The sequence below is a fragment of the Ranitomeya variabilis genome, chromosome 4 (genome assembly GCF_051348905.1).
Source record: "Ranitomeya variabilis isolate aRanVar5 chromosome 4, aRanVar5.hap1, whole genome shotgun sequence".
Lineage (NCBI taxonomy): Eukaryota > Metazoa > Chordata > Amphibia > Anura > Dendrobatidae > Ranitomeya > Ranitomeya variabilis.
In genome coordinates, this window is record NC_135235.1 from 483,067,303 (window position 1) to 483,087,541 (window position 20,239).

At 42.3% G+C, this 20,239-nt stretch overlaps 1 protein-coding gene across 1 annotated transcript in view; it reads left to right on the forward strand.

The window, feature by feature from the left end:
* The window catches only part of NFS1 (NFS1 cysteine desulfurase), a 52,021-nt gene extending 32,589 nt beyond the window's left edge, over positions 1-19,432 (forward strand). The window contains 5 exon segments of the mRNA XM_077251897.1: positions 4,692-4,797; positions 10,269-10,350; positions 14,014-14,097; positions 14,332-14,421; positions 16,147-19,432. Of these exon segments, the coding sequence (XP_077108012.1) occupies positions 4,692-4,797; positions 10,269-10,350; positions 14,014-14,097; positions 14,332-14,421; positions 16,147-16,210 (426 nt within the window). The 3' untranslated portion in view covers positions 16,211-19,432.
* Positions 19,433-20,239: the final 807 nt, after the last annotated feature.

Genomic DNA, 20,239 nt, shown 5'->3' on the forward strand with positions numbered 1-20,239 from the left:
GGTGTGTCCAAACTTTTGGTCTGTACCAGTAGCGTAGCTACTGGGAGGGCAGAGGGGGCCATCGCCCCGGGCCCTGTCACATGAAGGGGCCCACTGGGAGCCAGGGCCACTTCTGTGACGAGGCAGAACACCGCATAGGAGCAGAGCAGTATAATGTCTGCTCCCGTCTGACGGAGACTCTGCACGCTGCTAGCACAGTGGCCGGCTGCAGTCTCCCTCCTGCAGTGAATGGTGCTGCCCGTCTGACCTGATCATGAAGCTTTTCCTGGCTGCAGTTTTTCTTCACTCTGTGCTAGTGATGGGCAGTCCGGCTCTTGGTGATCCGGCTCTCATGGCTCCGCTCACCAAAAAGAGCCGGCTCTTTCGGCTCACAAAACGGCTCTTTTTGGATCCTAAATGGATCCCTATTAACTATCTGTTCAGGCGTCCGAAACTCCGCCCACCTACTGCAGAAACTCCGCCCACTTCTTAGAGCCTATTACATTGACGAGTGGGCTGGGTTTTGCTCAGGCGGGCGGAGTTACGCCTCCCGAAGTCCGGGATTTTACGCCCAGTGAGAGCCATTCAGGAATTTTAGTGGCTCTCACTGGTGTGCCGGCTCCCATCGTTCACAGAAGGGAGCCGGCTCTTTGTGTCGGCTCGTTCGCGAATGACACATCACTACTCTGTGCACGTTGGGATTGACTCAGGCACGCTGGGTCCTAGTGCCCACCTTGCATTTCACTTACACTTCCTGGTCCTGCCTGCAGTGCAAGCTTTATCAGTAAGTGGGGATGGAACTTATTAGGTTTATTAAATTCAGGTATGCCAGTGTGAGACCGTTGGGGTATTGTGGGGGGCTGAAAGTGAGTGAGGGGGGACAGGGTACTGGGGGGTGAATGTGAGACTATGGGGGTATTGTGGGGGAGGGGAGACAGGACACTGGGGGGTAAATGTGAGACCATTTGGGTGCTGTGAGGGCAGAAGGTGGGTGAGGTGGGACATACTTAGGGGTGGATGTGAGACGATGGGGGCATTGGGGCTGAAGTGGGGGAGGGGAGACAGGTCACTGGGGGCTGAATATTATAATGTTTTGTTCTGATATTATATGTACTCCATCATGTAATATTTGCTGTCTGGGGAGGCTGGGGGGGTAGGGGGCTTTTGATACGTACCACCTGGGTCTTTTATGAGTATTAGTATAAGGAGCCCGCATGCAATAACCAAGAGCTGCATCACATTTACAGCACCACTCCAGCATTATTTTTTATTTAATTGCTGGAGCGGTGCTGAAAATCCACGTCCCCTGCCCCCTGTCTGATACTCACCTTCTGGTGTTTTCATCTGTTTTAGTCTCCGCTCGGCTCCGTCTCCTGCAGTTTGTGGCCTGTCCGCGGCTCCAGTGTTTCATGGAGCAGCGCAGAGGTCACTAATCAATGTGAGTCTGTGGGAGCCTCGTTCTGGCCTGTTTCTCACTCATAGGCTATGTGCACACGGTGCGGATTAGCCGCTGTGGATTCGCAGCAGTTTTCCATCTGGTTTACAGTGCCATGTAAACCTATGGAAAACCAAATCCGCAGTGCCCATGATGCGGAAAATACCACGCGGAAACGCTGCGTTGTATTTTCCACAGCATGTCAATTCTTTTTGCGGATTCCGCAGCGTTTTACACCTGCTCCTGTATAGGATTCCGCAAGTGGTAAAACGCAGGTGAAATCTGCACAAAAAGCACAGGAAATCTGCGGTGAATCCGCAACAAGTGCACATAGCCTCATAGTCTTACATTGAGTGCTTGTGACATAGCTTCTAACTTCTGGCCTGTCAGAAGCTGCGCTCACAAGTTTGAGCAGCGGCACTGCAGCAGTGCCACAAAATAGTGAATACGCCGGAGGATGAGTAAATGACCAGGGCATCCAAACCATGACAGGGAGCTGTGAGTCCATCATACTGTGTATAAGGGAGCTGCGGGCCCATCATACTGTGTATAAAGGAGCTGTGAGTCCATCATACTGTGTATAAGGGAGCTGCGGGCCCATCATACTGTGTATAAGGGAGCTGTGGGTCCATCATACTGTGTATAAGGGAGCTGCGGGCCCATCATACTGTGTATACGGGAGCTGTGGGCCCATCATACTGTGTTTATGGGAGCTGCGGGCCCATCATACTGTGTATAAGGGAGCTGCGGGCCCATCATACTGTATATAAGGGAGCTGTGGGCCCATCATACTGTGTATAAGGGAGCTACGGGCCCATCATACTGTGTATAAGGGAGCTGCGGGCCAATCATACTGTGTATACTAGAGCTGCGGGCCCATCATACTGTATATAAGGGAGCTGCGGGCCCATCATACTGTGTATACGGGAGCTGCGGGCCCATCATACTGTATATAAGGGAGCTGCGGGCCCATCATACTGTGTATACGGGAGCTGCGGGCCCATCATACTGTATATAAGGGAGCTGCGGGCCCATCATACTGTGTATACGGGAGCTGCGGGCCAATCATTCTGTGTATAAGGGAGCTGCTGGCCCATCATACTGTGTATAAGGGAGCTACGAGCCTATCATACTGTATATAAGGGAGCTGCGGGCCCATCATACTTTGTATACGGGAGCTGTAGGCCCATCATACTGTGTTTATGGGAGCTGCGGGCCCATCATACTGTGTATAAGGGAGCTGCGGGCCCATCATACTGTGTATACGGGAGCTGCGGGCCAATCATTCTGTGTATAAGGGAGCTGCGGGCCCATCATACTGTGTATAAGGGAGCTACGAGCCCATCATACTGTATATAAGGGAGCTGCGGGCCCATCATACTGTGTATAAGGGAGCTGCGGGCCCATCATACTGTGTATAAGGGAGCTGCGGGCCAATCATACTGTGTATAAGGGAGCTGCGGGCCAATCATACTGTGTATAAGGGAGCTGCGGGCCAATCATACTGTGTATAAGGGAGCTGCGGGCCCATCATACTGTATATAAGGGAGCTGCGGGCCCATCATACTGTATATAAGGGAGCTGCGGGCCAATCATACTGTATATAAGGGAGCTGCGGGCCAATCATACTGTGTATAAGGGAGCTGCGGGCCCATCATACTGTATATAAGGGAGCTGCGGGCCCATCATACTGTATATAAGGGAGCTGCGGGCCCATCATACTGTGTATAAGGAAGCTGTGGGCCCATCATACTTTGTACAGGGGAACTGTGAGGGACATCCTACTGTTTGACGGGAGCTGCAGGCCCATCATACTGTGTATAAGGAAGCTGTGGGCCCATCATACTGTGTACAGGGGAACTGTGGGGGACATCATACTGTTTGACGGGAGCTGCATGCCCATCATACTGTGTATAGGGAACTGTGAAGGCATATTGTGCATATGGGAGCTGTCGGCCCATTACACTGTATATAGGGGAGCTCTGGGGGGCATTATACTTTCTATAGTGGAGTTCTGTCAGCATTATACTGTATAGGGGAGCATTGGGCTCATACTATCTATAGGGGAGCAGTGGGAACATCATACTGTGTAAAGGGGAGCAGTGGGAACATCATACGGTGTATAGGGGAGTTATAGAATCATCATACTGTGTATAGGGGAGCTGTGGGGGCCTTAGACTGTGTATAAGGAAGCTTTAAGCTCACCATGCTGTGTATAATGGAGCAGTACATGGGGGAACTTAGGGGACATTATTAAATGTTAAGTGGGCACTTAAGCATTACTGCTATAGGGGCACTCAGAGTATTGTGACCATCAAAGTTGCATATGGTCACAATATGGCGGTAAAGTCAATGTTCGTTTTTGTATATAGATTTATTTTCAATAACAGTAGGGTCATATTCTGAGGTTCCCCTATATTCACAATTAGAGTGCGCAACCGTAGCTGTAATCAGGGTTAGCTGGTTAGGGGCCCACTCAGATGTTTCGCCCCCCTTCCTAAGTTGAAACCCTAGCTACGCCTCTGGTCTGTATTGTATGTACATGGTAGCCTGGCAATCACTGAGGAGTGTGGCTTTCCCAGCAGTGACTACCAGCCGGGTGTATGTACGTGGCAGCCTGGCAGTCACTATGAGGAGTGCTGCCTCTCCAGCAGTGACTACCGGTCGGATATATGTACATGGCAGCCTGGCAATCACTGAGGAGTGTGGCCTCCCGAGCAGTGACTACCAGCCTGATGTTTGTGCATGGCAGGCTGGCAATCACTATGAGGAGTGTGGCTTCCCCAGCAGTGACTACCAGCCGGGTGTATGTACGTGGCAGCCTGGCAGTCACTATGAGGAGTGCTGCCTCTCCAGCAGTGTCTACGAGACGGGTCTATGCACATGGCAGCCTTGCAATCACTGTGAGGATGGGATTAACTCCTCAATACGCCAGACCATAAACTCTGCATATGATGTATTCTAGCATTGCTCTTATTAGCTACATGCTCATTCTTTTTGTGCTCTTTGGCTAATAAGAGTAATGCTGTGCTTACATTGGGCAGTGCAGTCTTATGACAGAACTGATTTAACATTCATTGTTTAGAAAACTACCAGAAACAAGGGTGGAAATAAAAGGTGTAATTTACAAGAAAGCAAGACTTGCAAGAATGAAATGTATTCTCAGCTACCGTACATCCAGAACATGCTTTGTACCGATGTGCTATAATTCTGTGTTTCTGTTGTTAGATTTTTGTTATGATAGTGTTGTCATTTGTGTATACCTGTATTCCCACAGTATGACCACAAGAGAATCAGCTATTTGTCTCAGAGGCTGATTCAGAACATTGTGAACAATGTGCCAGAAGTTGTCTTGAATGGAGACCCCGAGCAACGGTATCCAGGTAAAAAGATGAGATATTATTTGAGATATTATTTAATTAAAGGGAACCTGTCTCATTCTTTGTACATAGTGTCTGATCTGTGGAAAACATTCAGTATAACTGCGTTTTATTTATTGAAATCTCTGGTTGAATGCATACGAGTCCAGTGAGCGGATCCTAGTAGTGATTTCCAGCTGCTACTTCGTGCACAGTCGTACAGGAAAGCCTGCCACTCACTAAATAGTACCCCCCACTGGACTCGTATACAAATATTAGGGATTTCATTTAATTATTTATTTATTATCCTTTTACTTATATAGCGCTATCTTATTCCACAGCACTTTACATACATTATCACTGTCCCCAATGGGGCTCACAATCTAAATTCCCTATCAGTATGTCTTTGGAATGTGGGAGGAAACCGGAGTACCCAGAGGAAACGTAAGCAAACACGGGGAGAATATACAAATTCCTTGCTTGATGTTGTCCTTTCTGGGATTTGAACCCAGGACTCCAGCACTGCAAGGAACCACTGAGCCCCCGTGCTGCCCTATGAATGAATAAAATACAAGTTTTACTGAAACTTTTCCACAAAATGTTTATTACCCTCTGTCCAGCTCTCTGTCTTTGATGCCGGCAGATGATGGCTGGATTGTTCAGTAATCTGCCTCTGACAGTGCCATTTAACAGGTTAATGACCGCGGCATTTACAGCATGCATCTCGGGGAGCACACTGTTCTAATCTCCCATCGGCACTGTCTAACAATTAAAATTTCCTATCAGTATATCTGTGGAGTGTAGGAGGAAACTGAATTACCCCAGGGAAATCCACACAAACAAGGGGAGAACATACAAACTGCTTGCAGACTTTAACCCTGGTGGGATTTGAACTCAAGACCCCAGTGCTGCGAATCAAGATTGCTAACCACTGAGCCTTAGGATGGCCCTTCATAGAGCCATGCATCAGTGCACATGACCAGGACAGATTTTTATCCAATTAAAGCACCACTTTTACCACTGAACCAGCAGTTTGTGACCTGCTCCAGTGTTCTCTAGAGCGAACCAGAGGACAGTTTTCAATGCAAGTCTATACGAGAGCCTCATTCTGGCTCTCATAGACTTACATTAAGAGCCTGTGACATCTACTTCTGACTTTCGGCCAGTCAGAAGTTGTGGTCACAAAATTGCTTTGCAGGATCGAAGTGGCATCAAAAAAAGGTGAAGAAGGCAGCAAGTAAGTATAAGACTATAGTCGAGGATCTTAGATTAATACCACCACTCTAGCGCTGAAACTACCCGCCTACCTCCCTCCCCGCTGGAGTGGTACTTTAAAGTAAACCATGAATGAAATAATAATAATGTATCTTATCAAAGATATCTGCTTCTTTTTCCTCCTTGACATATTATTCTCAAAATTCTCAATTTACGGATAGAAAAAGGGAACCTGTCAGCAGTTTTGGCTGATATAAGGTACGTCCATCACCTTTCAGGGCTTATATACAGCATTCTATAATGCTGTATATAAGCCCTCAACCCGACCTTGAAGAACTGAAAATAACACAAAATCTGAAGAATCACATATTTATACACAACAAGGCACAGGAATAATGCAATAAATAAGAGAAGCAGAACTATCAGCATAGGAAGAGGAGAAACCGTTATGGCCATAAATATTGGAACACATAGATTAGGAGTGTGAAAGTTTTACTGTCCTGTGATTGAGGTCTGGTCCATGGTTGTGATACTCCAAAATGGTCTGAGGAGCACATTCCTTAGTTCATATCGGAAGACATAAATACACATTTTTTTCTGCACGGAGTGTGTCAAACGTTGTTTTGTATTCCCAAATATTTCTCTTTCTGAGATTTGAAGTTTTCTTTTAATACCAATAATTTCATGTCCATGGTGCTGTGATTAGGGATACAAAAATGTTTGGCAACAGGTAGATCTATTCTTTTTTTCTTGTGTGGCAATGAGAATTTATCCTTGTAAGTTTTTGCCCTGTCTCCCCTACATACAGACCCCCGGGTGGACATTTGCTACATATTTGCTTCTTCTCCGCTAGATTTCTAAAACTTAATATGGACAAAACAGAATTCATCATCTTTCCCCCATCTCACTCGACTCCCCCAATGGATCTATCCATTAAAGTAAATGGCTGCTCACTCTCCCCAGTCCCACAAGCTCGCTGCCTTGGGGTAATCCTTGACACTGATCTCTCCTTCAAACCACATATCCAAGTCCTTTCCGCTTCCTGCTGACTTCAACTCAAAAATATTTCTCGGATCCGTACATTCCTAAACCAAGAATCTGCAAAAACCCTAATCCATGTCCTCACTATCTCCTGCCTTGACTACTGCAACCTCCTGCTCTGTGGTCTCTCTTCTAACACTCTCGCACCCCTCCAATCTATTCTAAACTCTGCTGCCCAACTAATTTACTTATACCCCTGCTATTCCCCGGCCTCTCCCTTCTGTTAAACCCTTCACTGGCTCCCAATTACCCAGAGACTCCAGTTCAAAACCCTTACCATGACATACAAAACCATCCACAATCTGTCTCTTCTATATATCTGTGACCTCGTCTCCCGGTACTTATCTGTGCGCAACCTCCGATCCTCACAAGATCTGCTTCTCTACTTCCCTCTTATCTCCTCTTCCCACAATCACATACAAGCTTTCACCCGTGCATCTCCCCTACTCTGGAACGCTCTACCACAACATAGACTCTCGCCTACCATGGAATTCGTCAAAAGGAACCTGAAGACCTACCTCTTCCGACAAGCCTACAACATGCAGTAACCACTGCAGACCAGCTCTGCCTTCATCTACTGTATCCTCACACATCCCTTGTAGTATTGTGATCCTTCGTGGGCAGTGTCCTCTCTCCTCCTGTACCAGTCGTGACTTGTATTGTTTCAGATCATTGTACTTGTTTATGTTATGTATACTCCTTTTCTCATGTAAACAACCATGGAATAAATGGCTCTATAATAATAATATAATTAAGTACACCACATTAGAAGTGACGCAGCTGAAAGTACCTGGGATCTTGTAGTCCTGATGTGTGTTGGGGATCTTTATCTTGTCCGTGGTCATTATAAATGGACAGGTTTTACATTTTTTTCTGGTTGCAGAGAAAGGTTCCTATAGCTGTTGGAGAGGACATGGAGCTTCTGACAATGATGCTTCTTAGATTTGGGGGCTGCCTAAAACACAGAAGTGGTGGGGTCTGGAAATCTGGAATGTAATCTGGCATCTTTTTTTGAAAAGGTTGTAATTTCCGTGCATCTCCCCTTAGCACCTCCAGATTTGAATTGTAGGTGACTACTAGAGGCACTCGGTCTCGGTTGCTTTTTTGTTTAGTTTTGTAATGTAGGAGGTGATTCCTTGATATTCTGGTGGCTCTTGTGATCTGGTCTTTCAATTGTTCTTGGATGGTTGCCCTGATTCAAACAGGTTTTTCTGAGGGCACCAAGGTGTTTGTCTCTATCCATAGGGTTGGAACAGATCCGATTTGAACCTGATATCTTGACTATAGACAATAGAGTTTTTTCTATGTGTTTTGGTGGAAAAATGTCCATTTAAGGTATGTTGGACAGCAAACTGGCTTTTGGTTTAGGGATGTCTCTATTTCATTGTTCTATAGCTTAATGATAGTGTTCCAAAAGTTAATCTCAGTACAGGAGTAGTTGAGTGTTAAGTTGATAGTGGGATGAAATTGATTAAACTGTTCATGGAAAGTCTTTAGCTGTTGTTCAGACTCTATCCAGATAATTAAAATATCATCAATGTAATGGTAGTAGGTCAGAAGCCTGATGGGACATGAGGACAAAAAGTCGCTTTCAAGCTTGGCCTTGAAAAAATTTGCGTAATGTGGAGCCATTTTACTTCCTATTGCTGTACTAGTCTCTTGTAGATATGTTATCAAGTTCAAAGTAAAGGTACCTTCACACTAAGCGACTTTGCAGCGAGAACAACGACGATCCGTGACGTTGCAGTGTCCTGGATAGCGATCTCGTTGTGTTTGACACGCAGCAGCGATCTGGATCCCGCTGTGATATCGCTGGTGAGTGCTAGAAGTCCAGAACTTATTTCGTCGCTTATTTCGTCGCTGATCACCCGCTGTCATCGCTGGATCGGCGTGTGTGACGCCGATCCAGCGATGTGTTCACTTGTAACCAGGGTAAATATCGGGTTACAAAGCGCAGGGCCGCGCTTAGTAACCCAATATTTACCCTGGTTACCATTGTAAAAGTAAAAAAAAAAAAAAACAGTACATACTCACATTCTGATGTCTGTCACGTCCCCCGGCGTCCACAGGGTTACGCGCTGCTGCTCAGAGCTTCCTGTACTGACTGACACATTCAGTGCAGGGAAGCTCTCGGCAGCAGCGCGTGCATTAGCAACGCTCTTGCCGAAAGCAGTTTTAACCCTGTGGACGCCGGCGGGGGACGTGACAGACATCAGAATGTGAGTATGTACTGTTTTTTTTTTACTTTTACAATGGTAACCAGGGTAAATATCGGGTTACTAAGCGCGGCCCTGCACTTAGTAACCCGATGTTTACCCTGGTTACCCGGGTGCTGCAGTGGGACTTCGGCATCGTTGAAGACAGTTTCAACGATGCCGAAGTCGTTCCCCTGATCGTTGGTCGCTGGAGAGAGCTGTCTGTGTGACAGCTCCCCAGCGACCACACAACGACTTACCAACGATCACGGCCAGGTCGTATCGCTGGTCGTGATCGTTGGTAAGTCGTTTAGTGTAACGGTACCTTAATTGTGGGTGAGGATGAATTTTGTAAGTTTCACCACTGAATCGGCATCAATTCCTGAATTTTCCATGAAGGCTTTGCAGGCATGTAATCTATCCTGGTTTGGGATATTGGAGTACAAAGATTCCACATCCATGATGGCCAGGATAGTTCCTTCTGGTAGAGGATCTATTGCTGCTAGTAAATTCAGTAGGTCAGTTGTCTCCTGAAAGATAAATATTTTTATGGTATCAATCTACTGGTAAAATCTGTCTTCAATGAATACAGACTTCCCCATTACTAAGACTGGAGATGACAGTTGATGCTTATACAGTTCTACGGAGAACTGCAAGTGTCATTTCAGGAGAACTTGCAGTAGTGTTTGTGTCTCTTGACTCCTCCCTCCATGCAATGTTAAAAGCACCAATTGTTTCTCAGTAATGCGAAACACTGTCTTCACTTAATACAGATTTTATTCATACATTGTAGAGTGAAAGATGAATCTAGGAAGAGAAAGAAGCAGATTTCTCTGATAAGATATATTACAAAGTTGCTTATTTTCATGTGAACTATTGATTTGTGAAATAAAGAATAACAGTAATTTTAATTTTTAAGTCCTAAGTTTGTTTGCATGCACACAAAGCCCCCAATGAAATAAATCTTTGCAACATATTCTTTTGCATCTTGTGTTCAGATGCATGGTATGTGGTACATTTATCTAACATACATTTCCTCTTTAGGTTGTATAAACCTTTCTTTTGCCTACGTGGAGGGTGAGAGTTTGCTGATGGCTTTAAAAGATGTTGCACTTTCATCTGGAAGGTATGGCAGAACACAGACCACATTCTCCCACCAGGACAAATGGGCCTGCTGCAGATGTATACACATGCAATGTAGTATTACAAAGTGCCATTTTAAATTGGGCATCTGAGTAACATATGACTAGTGACTGTGCCTTTGGCACACTTGGCGTAGTCATTTTTTGCAGAGGTCGTCTGTCTCATTAACAGAGGAGAGTCCATAGTACGGGAGTAAATGTATAATCCATCTGCCCACTTTAGCGGGTTTTTTTTATAATGTATGTTTAGAGAATTTTCTAATATTGTTTATGGTAAATTCTTAATGGATTTTACGATTTCTGCCTGTGGTTATTGAATTGCAAGTTCGGTTATTTTCTTCCAGAGGATGAAAAACCACTGTGGTTATGTGATGATCACCTATGCGTGGCTTGGATGAAGGCTAGCAAAGCACTTTGTCAAACGTTTAGCTCCTGTTTGATCAGAAGCGAAGTGGGCTCCTATGTATTAAAGAGGTTTTCTATTGCACTCATGGCGATGACTTACCCATAGATTATTTATATAAAATGAGATTGTCAGCTCACCTCCTCCTCTGGTTAATATGTCCTCCAGGCTGCACGGATCCACTGGGTGAAGGTTGATATGCATCAAATAGTTGACATCCAGCGCCTCTTTGGACAAATGATCCCAGGAAATCCAAGGTTTCTTAAAACATCTATTTATTTCTTCATATTAAAAACAGGTAACAATAAAGATCAGGCAGTTTGGATACACTCATGACTTAAGAAAAGGCATAGAAACCAAGATGTTTCGACCCAGGCACGTCTTAATCATGGAGTTGTATCTGAATGTCTCTTAGGAAGTCTTCTAAAGAAGTTCAGGCTTCACGTTTTTTTCCCTTTTTTCTTCCAGGGAAAAGGAACCACCTCTTTCCAATCCAGTTGAACTCCTCATCATCTGTGTTTCATTAGTCCCTATTCTCATTAGTTTAGGCAGTCCTCTTATTCTTTTACACAGTTTTATGTTATAAATGGATCACCTCTGTACAACAATATAGAAGCAGAATTATTAACATTTATAACATGAAAGTGTGTAAAAGAATAAGAGGACTGCCTAAACTAATGAGAATGGGGACTAATGAAACACAGATGATGAGGAGTTCAATTGGATTGGAAAGAGGTGGTTCCTTTTCCCTGGAAGAAAAAAGGGAAAAAAAACTGCAGTCAGAACTTCTTTATAAGGCCTCTTTTACACTTCCGTCTTTCAGCTCCAGTCGAGATACGTCGTTTTTTGAGAATGCAGGATCCTGCATAAAAAAAAAAAAAAAAGTTTTTCACTATTTTCGTGACATCCGTCGATACGTCATTTTACTGCACAACGACGCACAGCAGAAGACAGAAGTGTGAAAGAGGCCTTAGACTTCCTAACAGACATTCAGATGCAACTCCATGATTAAGACCTGCCTGGGTCGAAACATCTTGGTTTCTATGCCTTTTTTTAAATCATGAGTGTATCCAAACTGCCTGACCCTTTTTTTTGTTTTTATGAAGAAATAAATAGATGTTTTAAGAAACCTTGGATTTCCTGGGATCATTCGTCCAAAGAAGCGCTGGATGTCAACTATTTGAGACTTATCCATAGGTCCCCAATATGAGATTGGTGGGTGACGGCACTGTCTGGATGTATATGGTGTACAGAGCTGAACACCACAACGCCCCGTCTCACTGTTTATTGGCCACTCTTGTGTACTGCAGATTGGCTTCATCTATTTGTTTAGGATAAGTATAGGTCATCAGTTTCTGTGGAAAACCCCTTTAACTACAGTCACTGGGGGACATTTATACACACATTTTACATCAGCATACTTCGGTTAATGAATACATGAATTCCACTATTGTTATGTAAGTTAAAAAACATGAGGTACTTGGTTAACATTTTTTTTTTTATCAAAAGTGTCAAATCCATCCATCCAAACATGACAAGGTGACATCAATTTGGATGGCCCTTAACTCTAGTGACCTGCCTCTCCGTGTGTCAGGCAGGCCTCAAATAAAACAGGGGAGAGATGGGAACCAGACTTTGCTGCTAATGAAACTTTTGTAGGAAAGCTGGGTGAATAAGGGTATGTGTCCAGGTTCAGGATTGCATCAGGATGTGGTCAGGATTTTATGCTGGTAAAATCCTGACCAAATCTGCACCTGAGGTCACTGGCAGGTCACCTGCGGTGTCCTTGGGTTTTTTCTGCAATGTAAGGACATGCTGTGTTCTTAAAAGACGCGCCGTATGTGCGTTTCCGCGGGTCTGCCGCATGCGTCTTTTACTGCATAGTGGAGACGGGATTTCATCAAATCCCCTCCACTATGCTGTAACATCTGGACTCTGCGTGTTTGACGCTGCGGCTCAATGCTGCGTCAAAAACGCAGCGTTTCCTGAACGTGGAAACATACCCTAAGGGTGCACAGCTCGGGAGGGAGCCCAAAGTATACTACAAAAAGAATACACCTGCAAACCTTTAGTATTGAATTAACAAGCAGGTGAACAAATACACTGTGGCCAATATATAATCGTATTTTTAAAAAATTTTAAAAGAGTTTTTTTTTAATTTATGATTGCATTTGTGAAATGTTAATGCATAAAAATATGCGCCAAACTTATCAGTGTTTTATGACATTTTATATACCATTTCTTAGTGCCTATGCCAAAACTCAAAATGATGATAAAGGGGGCATGGATAACCTTTCAGTCTGAAGTATGACATATTTATGAATGAATCGATATATTAAAGTTGCCCATGCTAGACAAAAGATGTTTGCAGAATAATTCAGCAGATCATCTGATTTTTGACACATTGCCTTCTTGCTATTATCTAACATTAGGAAATGTACTGCCATGCTTAAAATGTTGCGCTGCTGGAATTTGCGCCAAATGTATTATTGGGTGCAGCATTTGATAAATATGGAGTGGCAGAGTTGACGTGAGTACACTACAGTTTTGACACAAATTATGACACTTTTGATAAATGAGGACCAGGGTTTTTGGAACCTGCAAAGCACTTTATTTGCTGGAACTGGAACTACTAATTTACTAAATTATGAGCTCGAAATTATAGTACACATCAGGGAGTTTGACCTACTGACTTTACTGCGAATTACAATTGACGTGCGTCTTTTAACAAATTTGGGACATTTAAGACAGACTTGGAAAAAGAAATCTTGACCAGCTAGGAACTGATGTAAATTTTGCACAAACATTTGCACCTTTTTCTGTTTTCATCTCAATAAAACTGTCTAAAACATTGTGGTCATGGCCACTCTATTTCAAACATTTTTCAACTTCTCGCAAGCATAATATAAAAAGCTGCATTTTTGTTTAATGGGGTCTTTTTTTTTTTTTTTTTTACCAAATTGCAACATTTTTACACCAAAGACTGTTTAAACTAGTTCATAATTTGGGGTTCACAGTGTTAGTGATAGCGTTCGTGCACTGATGCTAAAACACATGTGGCACATTTTAGAAAAAAAAAAAAAAAAAAATATATATATATATATATATATATATATATATATATATATATATATATATATATATATATATATATATATATATATATAAAATTATAATATTATGGGCTGGTTTACAAATTGCATATATACGTTACCTGTACCTTTTTGTGTGCATTGATTTGCAGTGCTTGCACATCTGCATCGCTGGAGCCCTCGTATGTACTGCGAGCCATTGGGGCAGATGAAGATTTGGCTCATTCCTCCATCAGGTTGTTCTTTTTATATTTCTATATTTTTGTAGGTTGTGTATTTTGCCCTCCTCTCCTAGATTTAATTGCTATGCATGTTACAATCAATAGATAATACATTTTAATTTCACTATTGTTTGTCATCCCAGAAATCGATGCATTTTAGTGCAGATTTACATTCTCTTCTGGGTCTCTGAAATGCTTATTAACTTATCTGCTTTGTTACACATTTGTGTTTTGTCTTTTCTTTTAAAGATTTGGTATTGGTCGTTTTACAACAGAAGAAGAGGTTGATTTTACTGTTAAAAAATGCATTCAAGAGGTGAAAAGGCTCCGAGAAATGAGGTACAAGCAGCGGGATCAGTTTGTGTTTTTTCATGATTTTCCCCATCTATGTCCCGTTCTGCCAGTTAGTGATGACACCCTGGGGTACCAGCTATTGAACATGTATATAGTAGGAAGATGTCCATAAATAGATGGCAGATTAGGGACATTCTTATCAATACGCCATATATATTTTAATCAATTTAATAAAAGTTAAGTCTTATGGCTTGCTGGACAGGGATCCAATATGGGGTGCTCTCTTTTTTTCTATATTTCTCCATTCTCCTTGCATGTTTGTATTTACAAGGAGCTACTTGTCAGGATAAACCTGACATAATCATGCTTCTTTCGTTACAATATGTTGTGGCTTTTTTTTTCCGTCATTTTAGTTTTTATTTCATAATGGAATAGTACAATTTTCTTCTTTCTCTGCCACCATTGATCAGTCATTACTAGGGATGAGCATATAGCTTTGGATAACTCCGTATCCGAATAGCTATAGCTCTTACCGAATAGCTGCATCGGGATCCTGGATACCTGGAGCGCTCCCGATAATCAGCTGTTTGGTGCCGCAGCGGCATGTGTGACAGGCACAACACACAGGTTCTCTCCGTGCATTTGTAGTGCCTGTGACACAGCTGCAACGCCGGACACCTGATTATTGGGAGTTATCTGGGTTCCCGATGCAGCTATTCAGATAAGGAGTTATCCGAAGCTATGCGATCATCCCCAGTCATTACCAAAATTTTCAATACTGAGGTCAAATCTGTACTCAGACACTGTCCCACTACAGAGAGGAGATGGCGGCTGCTACTCCTGTCTACTCCTAGCTTCTCCTCCTCCTGTCCACATAGAACTGTATCTGCAGCAATCGCCATCTCCTCTCGGTAATGGGAAAGTGGCTTCACGGAGTAAAGATTGTATCTCAGAATTGAGAATGTTGATAATAACTGATCAATTCTGGCAGAGACAGAATCAAATTTCTCTGATAAAATATATTACAAAGTTGCTTATTTTTATGTGTATTATTAAATTCTGAAATAAAAATTAAAACTTTGGTTACGCTTTAAGCAATGTAGGCAACCATTACATTTGGGTGTGGTTAGAGGAAAATCCAAGAGTCGCCAGAATGAGCCCATAATTAGGACTTCATGATTAGGATATCATTCAGGATGAGAAGGGAAGGGTCACCTTCCAACATACGCATTATTGTCCCATTGTAGTGAATAAGCGATTCAGACTACAGATTCTGAGCTCCTCGATATGGCCGGGGTCACACAAGGGGTCATTATGTACTCGTCACAGTAAACATTAAAATACAGAGAGGAGGCATGTGCAATTACTCAGAGTACTCAGACAACAGCCGTTTCACACCTATTACATGCTTCTTCCTGGCCGTGGACAAGGAAGGCTCGAGTATCAGGTGTGAAACTGCCTTGGTCTGTGTACATGCACTGTGTTTGAAAGCCTTTTTCAATAAAGTGAGTGAGTGCCACAATTCATCACTTATTACATGATGGCAATTGTCTTCTGGATTTTCTATTCTATTTGCTGAGCACCCACCTCTGAAGTGTAGGTGGAAGTGTTTTCTGTTGTACCGGTACTGTTTCTCACAATTTAAAAAAAGGCTTCCCATTAGGGTGCAACTTATTATTTGTTTTTAGATTATTTCAACTCTTCCCCCCCCCCCCCCCCTCCACCATGCTTCTGCATCTCTTGGTGAAATCATACCTTTGCATTTTACAGCCCACTTTGGGAAATGGTACAAGATGGAATCGATTTGAAGAGCATACAATGGACGCAACACTGATTATCAAGGACTGGCTTCTTAGAAAACTTTGAATGGCTTCTGTTACAATGGGATACTTCTCCGGCTGCCAACACTTAGTCTAACGTCTGTGTGATTGCATCTCCATATTTTATGTAAAAAAAATGAAATATTTATCAGTTACAGGGAGATCCTCTGTGAGTTTGATCTGTTGCAGAATTGATGCAGACACCATTGAAAACATATTACTCGCTGCATTTTGTCGCTTTAGAAGACCAGCATTTTAGTTTCAGTAATATTTCTATAAAAGGAAGGCTTGTAGCAATTGTCAATCTTCAAAACTGCAGATAAATAGGAGCTCTAACATGTAGTTTAAAACGTACCTTTATATATTCAGAAGTTTTAATGTGGTTCCTAGCATTGACGTGCTATCCGCAGAAAGCGCCCCATAGACCCTTTCCCTTTTACTCTTGTGTGACAAGTATAGGGAGATTGCACACTACAGCTATCGCTATACAGCAGAGTTGGGGGTGTTGGGGAGCGCTCACTGCCGAGAGCCCCTAAGCATTAGGGACCACCTTCAGAGCACCTGAGGAAGATGGTGTATGCCTGGTTAAAACTTCCTTCACATTGATGCCGATAATATAACCATAACAAAGGTATACATAGACTGCACCCTCTTACTTTTTTCAGTAGTTTTGCAGGATTAAAACTACTGACGAACACACCTTAAAGAAAATGATAATAATTGTGCTCTTTAGTGTGGCATTGAGCATGATGGTACATGTCACCATTTCTGCCTATTGCTGTTTCTATAGGACCCTTAGCACTTACTAGAAAAAAACACATTATTTTGCATTAACAGCAAAATGAATGCGACTTCTGACATTTCATTTTCAGTGTATTGTTTTTCCATGCACTTTAAAAAACACTTTCAATTTTTAATGCAGTTTTTCACATTTGAGATCAGTGCACAAAAAAATTAAAACCGCATCAGAAACACTACATGTGAACTTACCTTCTTTCGTAGTAAATATAATAGGCAGAAAATCAAAGTTTAAACATGTACACTAGCCATAGCTAAAAATGTAAGGCCATTCATTAAAGGGAACCTGACACATTGCACATCCATCCCAAATATGTGCACAGCATGGTATAGAGAAGGAAATCTGAGCAGAATAATAATATATAGGCTTTTTGGAAAAGATTCATTATAACTTGTATTTTATTCATTGAAATCCCTGGTGTTCATATGATTGTAAGTCCAGTGGGCGGTCATACCGATGATTGACCGCTATCTCTGCATGCACAGTTGTACAGTTAAGACCGTTAATCACTGAATAGGACCACCCACTGGAATTGTATCCATACAAACGCCAACGGATATCAAGGAATAAAATGGAAGACTTGGGGTAGGTACACATGAATGTATAAAAATCATTCCGAGTTTCACCAATTTATTAACATTGGTCCCAAGTGCTGTTTGTTTGGTTTTCCCCACAAACAGCACTCAAACTGAAAATACGGTCATGTGAACGAGCCCTTACTGAAACTTTTCCCACAAAAAAATATCAACCTGATCAGCTCCTCATGCTTTATACCAGGCTGCAGATGAGATGCCTTTTTCACCATGACCGTTTCCCTTTAACATAGGCATTGACCATGACCAGAATTTCTTGGACATTTTTGTTTGTCAGTAATACTCATTCTGGGGTATGGAATCACCTCTAAATTTTCCAATGTTCACCCTGTCCAAGTTTCTCCAAATTTTCGCATTCCTTTTTGGTATTTTGGTCCCTCAAAGAAAAAAATCTTGCCAGCGTCAAAGCAGCACTTGCCAGCTCTAAACCAAAGACCTTGTTAGCACTGTGCTCCTTCCCTAGGAGATTGGCCTCCACTGATGGATGGCAGAGGTGGACGGTTACCTATGAAACAAGCCATAAGCAATAGAATTAAAAATCAATCCGTTCTAGAGAACGGAGAGAATTTTTAATAACAGGTAAATTGCAAAGTTGCTTATTTTTACAAACATTTTGCAATTAATATTTTGTCCACATGAGAACAACCCTTTAAAGTGTGCATGTTTTAATGTTAATACTCTGCAGCGCACCATGATTCCAAGTGTTCAACTGGTGTTTCCTAACTGTGAAGTGTCCTGGCTTCTCCTCCCTGTTTGATGGCTCTGGAATCCATCCAGGAGACCACCACAGACTTCCTTTAGTATGAAAGTGAATTTAAGTTTTTAGGTTTTTTTTGTTTTTTTTTACACTTACTCTTTTTTCAACTTTTCTCTGTTTAGGCTATCTCCTCAACATTTGTCCTTTTTATATTGTACATTTTGCCAAATTTGGCAGAACTTTGCAATGCTTTTGCAACATACACATTTACGATAAATGTAGGCCAAAAAAAGTGTTCCTTTATACTTCTGTTTTTAGGAGCTGCTCCAATTGCAATAACCATATTGATCAACATCTAGACCTGGTGGGCTTTCCTTGGATTTTGCACAGCCCTGTGTACAGTACAATACCCATGGTTTGGGGCTTTTAAACTCTATCCTATATGCAGATGGCCTATAAATCTGTGACAATATGAATATGTTGCAGAATTTGTAATATGCAGTGTACTGATTTAGTTGTAGAAAAGCTGAGCATTTTCAGCGCTGACTTGATCTCTGCAATACACATGTTTAAATCCCATGTGCTTGGATATGTCACTAGTTTCTCAACACAGGTTTTCTGCAAATTCATGGTGAAATCCGCTGCAGAAATGATCTTATGAGTCTGGACTTGCCCTAAACCATTCACAATGGCGAATGAAACTTCTCCCTCTATGATGGCCAATTGCTACATAAATGTACACCAAGATCATTGGCAGAGCTTTGACCCTGTGCCCAGTCGCACTGTGTAGCCCCACTCTAGGGCTTTGTTCACGCGTTCAAGGCGTGGTGTGTTTTTTTGCTGTGTCCCTTTTTTCTGCAGCAGATGGAACCTAAGGTTGTTGTCTTCACACTGCATAACACATTCACGTAACGCACAAGGATGCACAGCTGCGTGCGCCAATTCTATTGTGTAATGTGGTAATGCGTGTGTTTTTCTAGGTTATATGTCCATTTTTCTTGTTCCGAGTTTGTGACTTCTCACAATTATACAATATATCCTTTATTTGCCTTATTTTTGCTCAGGTTTGTAAAAATGTGAGGCTAATGTACAGTACCGTTGATATTTTGCATTTGGATGACTGCAAATCAATAAAAATTAGCTTGTATTTGTGTTCTGATTTTGTGTTAGTGGGTGAACAAAAATAAGTCAAAGTCTATATAATAGTTGCCACGTATTTAACCTACAAGTGCTTCTCACTAAATTAGAACATGATCAAAAAGTTAATTTATTTTAGTTCTTCAATACAAAAAGTGAAACTCCTATATTATATAGAGTCATTACAAACAGAGTGATCTATTTCAGGTGTTTTTGTGTTAATGTTGATGATTATGGCTTACAGCCAATGAAAACCCAAAAGTCATTATCTCAGTCAATTAGAATACTTTATAACACCAGCTTGAAAAATGATTTTAAAATCCGAAATAATGGCCCACTGAAATGTGTGTTCAGTAAATGCACTCAATACTTGGTCGGGGCTACTTTGGCATCAATTACTGCATCATTGTGGCATGGCGGCGATCAGCCTGTTTCACTGCTGAGGTGTTATGGAAGCCCAGGTTGCTTTGATAGCAGCCTTCAGCTCGTCTGCATTGTTGGGTCTGGTGTCTCTCATGTTCCTCTTGACAATACCAACAAAACAAAAACAAAGGAATGCTCACAGTGGCAGGGTACCAATATGTAACAAGAATCAAAGTATCATGTGACTAAAGGTAATATCCGTGCAAACGTGAAGCTGGACTATATAACATCGATAAGGCAGTTGTGTTATCACAGGGAAACAAAACGCATAAGAAAAGAGCCGACCATAAAGTCCAATCAAAGTGCGGTGAAAAAAATCAGTAATATTTATTAATTACAATAGTATACATGTTACAATGGGAAAACCAAATCAATGTACACAAGAAGTTCATTA